Here is a 12,993-nt window from a genome sequence, read left to right on the forward strand (position 1 = left end):
CTGCATGGGCTTATAACTCAGTTGGAGAAACCCTCAAAATTTTTTCCAGTTGTTTTTATTCACGCTATTGTAATTCCTAATAATTCAGGACATGACCATAACTACAAACTTTCTAAAATGTTCTGTAGAAGATTACACTTTGAATTCAAGTTCCTCTGCACCAGACCTCCTTGAACATTTTTGCTGAGCGTTGTAACACTATCTCAGTGTGTGCTTCTGAACCAAATGTGCATGAATTCCCGTAAGAAAGGTTTTGCCTTTCCTCTGTCATTCATTTCCATCTGAAATATCCAAGGAACACATCCATGTGTGACTATGGTGCCAGCAGCTGCACATTTAGCCTTAGCTGATCTTTGAAGCCACACTCCAGAAACATCAGTAAAGAGCTCCTAAAGTTTTCCTGTTGTTGCAACGTGCCATCCGGGAAGCTGTTCCTCTCTGTTGCATGAGACCTGGATTCCCCTGCCACCATAAATGCATTTGGATTTTGGATACCCCAGACATGGATTTAGTCTCTGGATTCCCCTGCCACCATAAATGCATTTGGATTTTGGATACCCCAGACATGGATTTAGTCTCCTGGACAGTTTTTGACTCATGAATAGACTTTGAGTGCCTGACCACAGACCCCTGCTGGTACTTCCATATCTGTTGGCCAAGACCCTGTTCCTTGGGCTCCCTCTATAACAAATGGAGGTAAAGATGTTTCTTTGGAGATGGCTCTTTTAAGTTGAAAAATGCTTCACCAATTCCATAAAGGCCAGTTGTGTCTAGATCTCCAGCTTGGCTCGTGTTCTGGAGTGACACAGAATAACCTGGAGCACCTGGATTGCTGCCTGGCCGCCTTCCTTCCATTTAAGTACTGATGCCAATGGCTCTGCAAATGGCTACCTAAGGCAGAAGGGTAAATAAAAAGCCTGCTGTAAGAGGTAGGTGAGTACACAAAGCTCTCACCTGGTTCTTGCTGTATTTCCTCATGGTTTTTAAACCAGGATATCTGGGGCTCAGGAATACCACGAGCCTGGCACTCCAACATGGCAGAGTTACTGGCGTTCACTGTCTGATCCGAAAGCTGCCGCAGCAGGGCTGGTGCCTCTTGAGCTATAAGACAAAACAACACCTTTGTTTTACATTCTTGTCATGGTGGAGATTTAATTATCTCCCCTACACTCGTTTTACTGATGTTAGAGATTGCTACATCTCTTCTACCCAGCTCATTTTTCACTGATTTTATTTAGTGTTTCACTTAGCTCGGGAGGGTTTGGTGTGTGCAGGGAACTCCCATTACTCAGCAATGGCATGCTATGGTGACCAGTGAACACCCAATGATGACAGTGCTCAAAAGATTTTCTGAGTTCCATGACCAACCACGCTTGTTTATATGGAAAGCAATGACTTTCTATGAAAGCTCAGTTTTTCACCATCAAAAGAAACAAACTGTGACACCAAAGATTTGAAGAATCATCAGAACAGCCCTGTAGCTGAGTATCTCTGTGCTGCTTGTAGCACTTTGCTGCTCTGTACACCATGATAGCCATGAATGTGACTTTGATAATTTACTTACTTTAAAGAGTACAGTTACAAATCATATTCAGTAAACTCACATAATCCAAAACCACCGAGTACATAAGCATTGTAAAGTTTTCATAAATTATTCCACTTCTGTGTTTCACATATTTGGCTGAACATAACCAGGCCGGGCCAAACCACACCACAGCATTTCAAAAACACACTACAAGCATCATGTTAAAGTCATCTCTGAAAGAAACAAACCAATCTCATGATCATTTCAACCCTTTGCCACTCCTTTCCTCATTTCATACAATGCTGGAGGCTGTTCTAACAAAGGTCAAGATATTTACAACGTTTATGCATGTTATATGGCAACATCTTTCATTCACATTTGCAACTCTCACATAATTATTTTTGGTATTTTGGTCCATTTAAAGCAGTCATGGAGAATTTGGGGAGCTCCTGAGCAGCATCACAGATGGAAATGCTCTGCAGATTCCCTCAAATTCCCCAATTATTTGCAATCTTTCCCTTCAAGGATGCTGCCAGGATCAACAATTGCTAACATGGTAATACACAGATTCCAAATACAAAACGGAACCAAAAAAAAAGCAGAAAACAACTATTTGCAAAGATTTTCTTTCAAGCTGCAATAGGTGCCAATACACCAAGTTCAGTATCAGCTGAATTTCTGATATTCTGTGTTTGGAAGATTATTCTTTTTCCTTACAGAAAAACTAGTCATCACACATAATTATTCTAGCCATCTTCATAATTATTCTGTTACCAGACATAAATAAAAACTCTCCAGAAATGTTAAACCCCTATGTACCACCAGATTTTTCAGTGTGCATGATCCCCACAGCGCTAAAAATACCTTTAAAGTGCGATATTTTTGCAATGCCCTTGCCCCTTAAAATTAATTCCAACATAGTCATGACTGTACAATGACTATGGCTTTTGGGCACTTCTGAGCTGCAAGCCAGTAATTTTCACAGGCAATGAAATTTGTTCTTTACAGCCTGGTAGACAATTTGTTCTCTCTTCCCAAACAGCATTGCTTATGAGAGGCACTGTAAATTCTTCATCACATACCTACACAATGACATCGTCAACTCCATTTGCCTTGCAGCCAAGAAGACTGCCCTCTTCTCCTTGATACCTCATCTCAGTTTTTATTTAGTTCTCATTTTTCACAACACTATGAACAGGCACAGTCTGAGGCATGTCCACATACACGTGCTGAGAAGAGCTTGATATTTATCAGCAGTTCCTGACAGACACCCCAGCCCAGACATCCAAAATGAAGGCGGACAAGATGACACAACAAAGGCAAATCACACGTTCTGTGAGTTGTGATTAATTTTAATTTGTTTATAGCCATACACTAAAGATGGGATTTCATATTAAGAAAAACTTTTTTTGCTTAAAACTTAAGTCATCATTCACATACTTTCAATAATTTCTCTGCTACAATCAGCTGTTTTTTCAAGGACTTGGTCAACCTGAGGATTATTCTCTTTTGCAAACCACCTGCTTTCTCCCGTTCATTTTTGCAGTGGAGCCAAGGGGGACAGTTTCCAATGTCCTACTCTGCTCACTCCAAAGCCGAGGGGCAAGCCTGGCCCCCAGCAGAGTGTGGGGCTCAGCTCCCAGGGCAGCCCCCCAGACCTGACCCAGCCTTCGTGCTTGCCCACAGACGCTGCCTTGCTGGCCAAACTCTGCTCTCAGTAACCCTGAGGAACTTCATTGTAGGCAGAATTTGGCCTAGGGGAGTGACAGGGGGATCACAGAGGGGAGAAGAGGGCACTGGCATCAGAGTATTTTTCTGACCTGGGGTGGTGGGGAGGGAAAATTTGCATTTTTAAAAGCAAACAAAGGGGAGAAATTACCATTTGTTAATTTTCAGGTTTACATTTGCATTCCATCCATTTTTGCCCTTTGTTAGGATTATGTTGTCTGTTCACTTATTTTTTATTAATCAGTACAAAAATATAAATACAAGCTTTATTTTAAACACTTAAAAAAAAAAAAAAGAAGAAGAAATATAATTCACACCTTTCTCCCTAAATAACATTACACAACAGAAGGCAGAGAAACTCCTCAAACCCATGAGATTCTCCAGTCATCCAAGGACATCCAAAGCGACATCAGTAGTTTTTACCCTGCCACCAAGAACTGCTTTCCTCCAAGGTTTCCAGTGAGCTTTCTCTGTGCCCTCCAACATGGACAGCCACACTGGGATGTCAGGACACCCTTGCACAGCGTGGCCTCTGAGTGCTGGTCGAGCCCACGCTGGCGGGACCTCCACTCAGCAGGGACATACACCATTGCAATGCACAACAACTTCACAGAAAAACAGTCCAATTGCCACATCTCTTTTTTTTTTGACCCAAACTCATGTTGTCTGGCAACTGGCTGCACAAATCATGGTGCTTTGGCTCCCAAGGCCATGGAAAATTTGTAATGTCCTGTCATCACCGCCCACCTCGCCATCAAATGTCTTCCCACAAAATACCCTAGGAAAAAAGGGGATTCTGTATTGTAGTTCTTCTGAAGAATTGCAAATGCTAAAGAGTGAGCTTGCTCCATTTTTAAGCAGTTGCCAACGACTTCACTTGCATTTTAGGCATGATTTAGGAAAAAAAAGAGAGCCTGATCCCTTTGCAAGAACACATTGTTTCTGGAAGCCATCATGCTAATAATGAACAAAAGAGTTACTGTATACAAGCAGGCTATAGGTGACATTTCAAGATATAAATGATTATTCTTTTCTTTACTCTGACAACTTCCAGGTTACCAATTGTTTTCTAAGCATTTTAGGCTCCATGAAACTGGCATTATGGGGAAATGCTATTGTTTACCCTTTCACACTTGACAAAAGCAATTCCCACGTGAAAGGCAAGTTTAGCCGTGGGACACGGTCTCGATACCTAAAGGAGGAAATAGTCTGGTGAGTTCCCAAGCACAAGAAACTGTCATGTTGTCACCCTCTATTTTAAAAGCACAGCCACTTTGTTCCTTTGCTGCAGCTATTTTGGTCATTGTGGTCTGTTTTGTTATGGCTTGTGTAAATGCTATATAAATGATCAATCATAAATGTAACCAAAAATAATTAAAGCTATGTAATTGTAAAAAAATAAAGTTATCAGATCTATTAAAAATAGTAACTTTTTCCTTACACAGAATTTATAGCACACAGAAACATCTCATAGCAAAATCATGACAAAGGAACAGAAAAGGGGAAATGCTCACAAGGAATTCTCAGGTTGCCCTTAATTGTCCTTCAGCAGTTTTGCTGGTTCTTAATCCCCATAAAAAATCCAATTGTCATTTGCATACCAAAAGCAATGAATATTTTTAATGGCATCAATTTTGAATTTGTATTTTTAAAATGTATTAACTAACCATGCTGGCTAAAACCTTGTCAGTCATGTTAGTGTAACATTCCTCATTTAATAAAATAATTACAACATTACAAACTCCTGAATCTTCAGGCCAGAAGCAACACTCACACTTTTATCAGTAGTTTTTTTACATTAGTGCAGAACTGACTTTAAAAATTGACCAACACAGCAACTGGAAGTCTACCTGGATTTATTTGGAGAAACATGGTTCATGGCTGTCAGTTGTAAAATCATCATTATTATAAATGATATGATAGGTCTGTGCATTATATCAACATTTTTATTTCTTCCCTGCATACTTCTTTTAGAAGATACTTTTTTAAGATTAATGTACTTTAGTGTAGAAAATAATTTCAAATAAATAAGTATTAGAACTTGCTCAGCAGGTAATATTTATAAGTCCATCAAGATCAGATTAAAATAAAAAATATGTAGTCCAGTCAATCTCAAACTGAATTGTGCTCATTCCGCACATTCAAGTTAGCTTATTAAATGTCCATTGTTGACTGAAAACAGCAGTTTTTAAAGTTAATCAGTTTATTCAGCTTTGACACATTTGATGAGGCTGATATCAAAGCGGAAGAAAAGATTGATCCAAAGTTTTCCTTATTGCTCAGTAGGAGACAGCAAGAGAAAAAATAACGGCATGTAAAATGTAGCACGGGGGATCTTCCAAACCCCAGCTTCCATGTGCCTTTTCAAAGCAGAAAACACCCGTCTGAACTCAACTGGAAGCTCTCACGCGTTAGGGTTTTGTTTGCTATTCCTCCTATTTCCAACCCATGGGGAAATGAGCACCACCTCAGGGCTTGAAAGGTAGAAACAGTGATACAAAAATCAAGATGATATGAGACATCTCTTACTGTTTAATGAGTCCTTTAATGTTTTACATTGCTTTGTGTTGTACAATCATTCCTTGTGCTTTTATATTTGAGGATCCGAGAGTAAACAGCCTTTTTGTTGCAGTGCTCACCTCTGATCGTAACGTCTTTCTGTTGAAGCACTTCTTTCCCCGTGTATATGTTCCTTGCTCGGCAGGCATAGGTGCCTGAGTGTGCCAGGGAAACGTTTTTGATGGTCAGAGTGAGGGTGACGGAGTACTCCCTGTTGTGAGACTTCTTTGCTTTCGTTTGATTGTTGACTGTCCTGGGTAAAATCCAAGCAATGTCTTTGTACAGGAATTTGTTGGCCGAACAGGACAATACCAAATTCTCTCCTTCAATGGGCATTTTTTCCAAACTAATATGGAATCCACTTGGTACATCTGTCAAAAATCAAGAATACTTTTTAGTTTATATGAAACAAATGAGCCAAAATTAACACAGCATATATTTCCCCCTTTATCAGGAAGTCTTTGAACTAATCAATGTCGTTGTCTTCCTGCTCAGGTGTGTAATCTTTCCTTTCATACACTCAGCTCCAGCTATTCTCATAATTTTTCTTAGAGCTATGATACACTTGGCCTCAGATGTCAGTTGGTGTAAACTGAAGTTGCTCTTGGAAGTAATGAGTTTGTATAAATGTTATGCCAAGTTATGACAGACTGGGGCAAGGTACCAAAAGCAGAATTATTTAAAGACATCACACTGGGACTATGAAAAAGGAGAAATATTCTGATCACAGCTTCAGCTTGTGAACTGCATAAGAGAAAAGGAATCTCAAGAGGGCAGTATAAAAATACTGCATTTCATCATGTTTGGTTATGCTGTTTTCTTATTATTCACAAGCATTCAGATAAAATACATCTATTTCTTAAAAATGCTTCAAGTCCTGAGAAATTACAACATCTGTGATCTACACCTGAGATTTCCCTTGGAACAGAGGTGCTTACCCTCCCTGCATTCAAAGCCCACCAGCCACCCAAGAGGTGAGCAGAAGAATTACCCTCTGCCCGGGGTGACCAGCTGTGTGTGGGCAGCACTAGGATGAAGGTATTTTATTCAGGTGCCTTGGCATTATCACAGGTGAAAAATATTTTCACCTGAGAGAAACCAAGTATCATTGCACCAACAATTTACTAAGTATAGACATGGGTTAAGTTTTCACTTCATAGCAGATGGTTCAGGCAGGAGTAATTTAGCCAACAACATAGAAAGTCCTACTTGAAAATGTCCTGTTTGCAGTTTATTGTGATGTCACTTGCAACTTCCTCCACGTGGGCAGTGGTGCAGAGCTGTGGTGGTGTCAGCTGCCTCCCAGCTGCCCCCACCTGGGGCTCATCCCTCCAGCCAGGTGCTCACATCACTGACCTCAGTGAAAGTAGAAGTTCCTGAGAGAAAGCTCTTCCAAGTTTTACTCCTAGAATGCAACCTCTCTTGGTTTATTTGTAGCCAATATTCTGACAAAGTCATTTCCTTCTTCTCGGTCAAGTGACATCGACTGTGGCCATTTTCAATTGTTCTTTCACTACTAATTGCTACGGCACTTGGCCGTAAACTTGACTTGAAATCCTAAGAATGGCTTATTCTTTCATAAGGGAGAGTTATACCTTCTTTTTTTGTTTCTTAGATCATGAACAGCTGATTTCCATTCAGTTCATTCTTACCAGTGTTGCTTCAGATTTAATGTCACTTCAGCAGGAATATGTAAAAAGTACCTCTCAAGTGAATAATATCCCACATATATTTTCATTACCCTCTCTCATTGGTTGACCAATCCATCAGAAAGCTACTCCCTAAATCCCCACATTGCAAACTGAGCTACCTTGTCTTCCAGGGGAACCATGAGCATAACCTGCTCAATGCTCTCTGCCTATTGGAAGCCTGGCATCAGTTGTCCCCCATAACAACTTCTTTTCCACATCTATCCCTGAGTTAAACAGAGGGTAAATGAGCTCCTGCTAGCCCTGGATTGAAATGTCTCCTGACAGTAGATGCCTCCCAGGGAGAGGCCTGTTTCTGCTGGTTGAACTCATCGTGCCCCTGCAGTGGGAGCGGAGTGCGTGCCTGTCATCAGCTGTGGTTCAGGCGCGCGGGCCAAAGATCAACCTAGTGGAGGCAGAGACACTAAAATAGTAGACTGGGTATTAAAGCTTGGTGTTAAAATGTTCCATTGGGATACCACTTTCCTCTCTCTGGCAACCAAAGCCATAAGAAAAACTTCAAATTTCATTAACTCATCTATGAGTGACAACCATCAGGATCCTGTTTGATATGTAAGGGTGTGTGGTGCCAGATTCTAACCTCAATTAAGAACATATTGACTGGAAGTGCTATTAAGATGAAACACCTCCCTACATGAAATCCATCATATTTAGCCTCAGCTGCCAAAATGCAGACATTTACTTGAATATAGAGGTTTTGTGTTCTGTATGTGGGCAAAAGTCCATGGGGTGACACAGGCTTCTCCAGAGGGCAGTGCAAACCATACCTTTAAGATGGGTTAAATGCCAGACATCCTGGTCCCTCATGCTTAATTATGAAGAGATCCTACATGATCAGCTTAGGCTTAGGTACCTTATTGTAAGATTGAAGTCAGATGAACTGAATCCTATGCTTGATTTTGTTAAAAAACGTTAAATTCAAACACGCTTAAAAACAATCAGATGGCCAACATTTTGAATGTGGATAAGTACTGGGAAGAAAGAAGGTGCTGCATCTTACTCACAGTACATTTCAAATTCTTCTGATGTGTGTTGTGAAAGCCAGGGTATTGGTTAGAAATAGAGACAATTTTTGCTTTTGAAGATACCAGTACTCAGTAAAAGCTAAGAAGAGCCAAGCAAAACTCTTAATATGAAACTAAAGATCCCTGGGGACTGAGGCAAGTGAACTATTTTTAGCTTAAAAGGATAGCATGACAACAGTATAACACAGTTACAACTACTTTTATGTTGTCAGGTCTGGAGCTCTTCCTCAGTGTGCCTTCTGTGAAGACTATTTTCTGAATAAATCTAGGGACAACAGCAAAATGCACAGGATTCCAAAAGAATCATTTGTTTAAAGGCTACGAGCCTCCTAATATATGACACCTATCTCATCAATTGTTACAGGCTCAGGCTAGCTAAATAACATGGCTGGGAATAATGTAAAAGGGTTTTATTTACTTTAGTGATTTGAAGCTTCCTGTGGAAATAGCTCCCAGGTTTCCTGATGGAAGATTTTGTTTATCTTTGCCAAGCACCATCAGGAATCTCAAAATAAAATGCGCTTAGTGACATTGGGAAACCAGGGAGATAAGGCAGAGCTGTTCCTGTTTCACCCTCTGTAATTGCAAACACACCCATGGGCCTGCTGTGTGCCAGCAAAACAGCCCAAAATGTAGGGAAAGGGGCAGGCTGGAGGAAAGGGTGCTAATACAATTAAATTTGGCATAAAGGTGTTGTTACAGAGACTGCTTCCACACCAGTGAGCAGGAGAGCTTTCAGAAATCACCTTTCTACATTGCTTTTATGTAAGTTTCACAGCTACTTTTTGGTCTTGAGCAATATTTTGTTTTTAGAGCTAAGTCAGTGACAGCACACCCAAAATGCTCTTTATCTGACAGAAGCTGTAGGAAGGGTACTCCAAAGCCCATGGTCTTTGTGTCATACACCCTGAGGCACAGTGTATAAATTCATCTACTCCACTCTCAGACTTCCTAGGAAAAGACAGGCATGTTTCACTTTAAGCCCAGAAATAATGATATTTACAGTAACTAAAGAAAGTGCTTGTTCTTCCTAGGTTCTCTCTGTTGGCAGTAATTTCCTTATGTTTACCTTCCCCTGAAGGAGTGGAACTTGTCAAGTCCAAACTAATGCTGCTGGGACACCTTCTGCCTTCCACCACCTTCCTAATGGTTTCTGTCCACAAAAAAAGAGACCCTTCACAGCACTGCAGCATGTGCATTTTCTCTTCCCAAGGACAAGGGCTGAGGGAGATTGGTTTCGAGGAAAGGGATCTCCCCGTTCAGAGCAATCTTTGTCTCCATCTGCTCTTTAGAGTCATTTCTGGTGTGTCCCTTTTACAGAGGGCAGCAGCTCCTTTTCCTACAAGGAATCATCTCCTCCTGCTTAGACACTTCTCTTACTTTTAGACACTTTTGTGTGGCTCAGGCTGACTTCAAATGGCGCCAGAAGACTCAACAACATAAGATAAACTAGCCCTAAACTGTCACACAAACCCTGAAGTATTGGTTTTGGACTCATCAGAAGGAAATACTTTGCAGTGTCCTGTTCACATCCATCAGCATGTAAGGCTCAGGTTTTTACTCCCTCAGTGCATTTTTCAGCACATTCTGGACGGGTTTGTTTCTTGATGTGAAACACAGCCACAGCAGTTTGGTCTCAGCCTGATGGAGGAGAATTACGGTGAGCACAACTGGATTTTTGTAGGGACCAAACAATAGTATTGTTTGCACTGCTTTCAGTCAATGCCAGTGAGGGTCAGAGGATGATCAGGACTTTCTATGTCACACAACTGAAGTGCTCAGCTCCAGGAGCTCATAGGACAAATGCATTTCAGCTCCACTACACTATAAGGAATGTTTGCCACCAGTCAAGATGTTAAGAAATTCCAAGACATAATAAATCTGACACTCCTCTTTCTGAACCCCAGCCAATACAAGATTCTTCAAAGGGAAGTCATAACATTCTGCATGTTCTCGTGCAAGCTTTAGTATCAAGGAGAAGGATTTCCTTCCATCCTTATTTAAGATCTGAGAATGCTAGGTCTAAATAGGAAAACTACATCCTTCATGTCGCTGCGTTAAAACACTTGAAACCACCATCAGAACTTTGAAAGGGATATTTGGATATGGTGAATGGGGTCCATCCAAGTACAGCTTCATTTGGTTTCAGGATCTTCCATGTTATATTGTGAAAACTGAGGAATAAGAGTTAAAGAAGGCCAAATTCAGCCCCTTGCACATTGAAAGAGCAGCATTCTCAGTGAATGATTCTCAGTGACTTCTCAAAGTTTCATGTGAAGTACCCACACAAAGATGAAACTATCATTGGCATGTTAATTTATGGAGAACTATGTGGTGTTCATCTTTCTGTCCAAACATACACAATGTGAGGATAGGGATGAAAGCAAAACTGAGAGTGGGACAAGAGTCATCTTCAAGGTGGCAAATGTTCTTGTCACTTCCATTAATAGAACACAGAGACATTTTTCTTGTTTCTGTACTTTAACAAACAACCTGCCTGTGTGTCACTTATCTCTTTATACTTCTCATGCTTCTTACCAATTTTCTGTATTTATAGATAAGTGGCACTTTCTAAATGTGAAAGTGTGTTATGACATGGAGCTTTAACAGCTGTAGACACCCACAAATGAAGCCTGCCAGGTGAAACTGTACGAGAAGCACAACAGTCGATACCTAAAAAAGAAATGGCAAGTGCTTGCAGGGGTGCCCATCTGCTGGCATGATGGAGTCATGCTGCCTTCTGGTAGCTGAGGCCTGAAATGTTGGTGAGACAGTGCCACAACTTGTCAAGAGCACTGACTACTGCTCATTGCTACTCTTCTGTGTGGGCAGGAGTGATACCGCAAGCTGGATAGAAGCCAATGGAATCTGGGCAGATTCAAGGAAGACTACAAAATCCTGGAGGTGCCAGAGAAAGGTATTGGTGTCCAAGCTTCTTTTACCAGTTAGAGGAAAGGGCACTCTCCTGGAAGCACAAAGCCAGTTCATCTGGGTCAACAGATCTGCTCAGCTGGGGACCAGCTCTGTGGAAAGGGACCTGTGGTGGACAACAACCTCAGCATGAATGAAAAGGGCGTTGCTGTGGTAAAAAAAAAAAGTCAACAGGCTGCTGGGCTGTAATAGCAAGGGCATCACCAGCAGAGATAAAATCATTACACTCTACTCAGAACTTGTCAGGCCATATCCAAAATACTGGATTCAGTTTGGGTCCCCTCTATACAAAACAGATGTGGAAAGTCTGGAAAGGGTCCAGAGAGGTGCCACAAAGATGATCAAAGGAGTGGAAAGTCTGCAGTTTGAGGAGAGGCTGAGAGAACTGGGTTTGTCCAGCCTTGAGGAAAGGCTTAGGGGAGACTTTATCAACATGTTCCAGTATTTAGAGGGTGGCTACAAAGAAGATGGAGACTCCTATTTCAGGAGACAATGGAAAATATGAGTGGTAATGGGTACAAGTTACTCCTGGGGAGATTCTGATTGGATACCAGAAGAAATTTTTCACTATGTGAACAATCAGTCATTAGAATAATCTCCCCAGGGAAGTGTTGGATTCCACAACTTTGGACACTTTTGAGATCCATCTGGACAGGATGCTGTGGTTTTCCCAAGACAGGTTGGACCAGATGATCCTGAGGCCCCTTTCAACTTGGTATTCTCTGATTCAGCTTGTCATTTTAAAAACACAGAGTTTGGGAGGGAGAACATTTTTTGAAGTAGTCTTTTTTTTTTTTTTAATCAAATCTAGTGAGAGTGTGTCTATTCTCTTTTGATATCCCTCAGAATAGAAATAGAACGAGTTTCAGTAAAATCACTCATCAGAATTATAAGCAAGAGAATGACGACATAAAAACCTCAGAGATTATGATTTGGGGATTAAAGCATCTAAATATTTTAGACTTTTTGCTTTTTCTCATCTTTTTGAATGAATTATGTTTCTTTAATGATCTACCCTGAAAATTGGCAACAGCCTAAGTTTATAAAACTACTGCTTTATAAAAAAAAAATTAAACTTTTGACAGAAAGCAAATCCTTTGTAATTGCATGTGCAGACTTTGTGTTGCTGAATAATGCAGTAGTTATTCCCAAAGCCACACTGTGGGATTTTTTCAGAAATTCCTGAAGTAAAACATTAAGTCATTTGTTTGTGAAAACTCCAAACACATCTCATAATGCAAAAATAACAGAAAGCATACTCATACGTGAAGATAACACCAGGAATTCTCAGTGCCATGGCACAAATGGCATTCCAGGCTGTCTTTCTCAGAAAAGGAAACAAAACTCTGCAGTCTGTATCCTGACACTTTTCCACCCATAAGTTGCTGTTGTCCCTGAGATCTGTGAGAGGCACCCCAGACATCTCTGGCATCATGCTACCTGCAGACACTGGCACTGCTCTAGGCTCTGCGTTGTGAGACATCCTGGTGGGCAACAGAATGAGGCTGGAGACACC

The 12,993-nt window shown here is 40.9% G+C and overlaps 1 protein-coding gene across 1 annotated transcript in view; it reads right to left on the reverse strand.

Annotated features, from left to right (window-relative positions):
• FLT1 (fms related receptor tyrosine kinase 1) overlaps window positions 1–12,993 on the reverse strand; it is a 107,516-nt gene that overhangs the window by 34,526 nt on the left and 59,997 nt on the right. The window contains exons 13-14 of the mRNA XM_063149095.1: window positions 5,893–6,183; window positions 955–1,101 (exon numbers count right to left, since the gene is read on the reverse strand). Coding sequence (XP_063005165.1) covers window positions 955–1,101; window positions 5,893–6,183 — 438 coding nt within the window. The remainder of the gene's footprint in view (window positions 1–954; window positions 1,102–5,892; window positions 6,184–12,993) is intronic.

This window comes from Melospiza melodia, chromosome 2 (genome assembly GCF_035770615.1).
Source record: "Melospiza melodia melodia isolate bMelMel2 chromosome 2, bMelMel2.pri, whole genome shotgun sequence".
NCBI lineage: Eukaryota > Metazoa > Chordata > Aves > Passeriformes > Passerellidae > Melospiza > Melospiza melodia.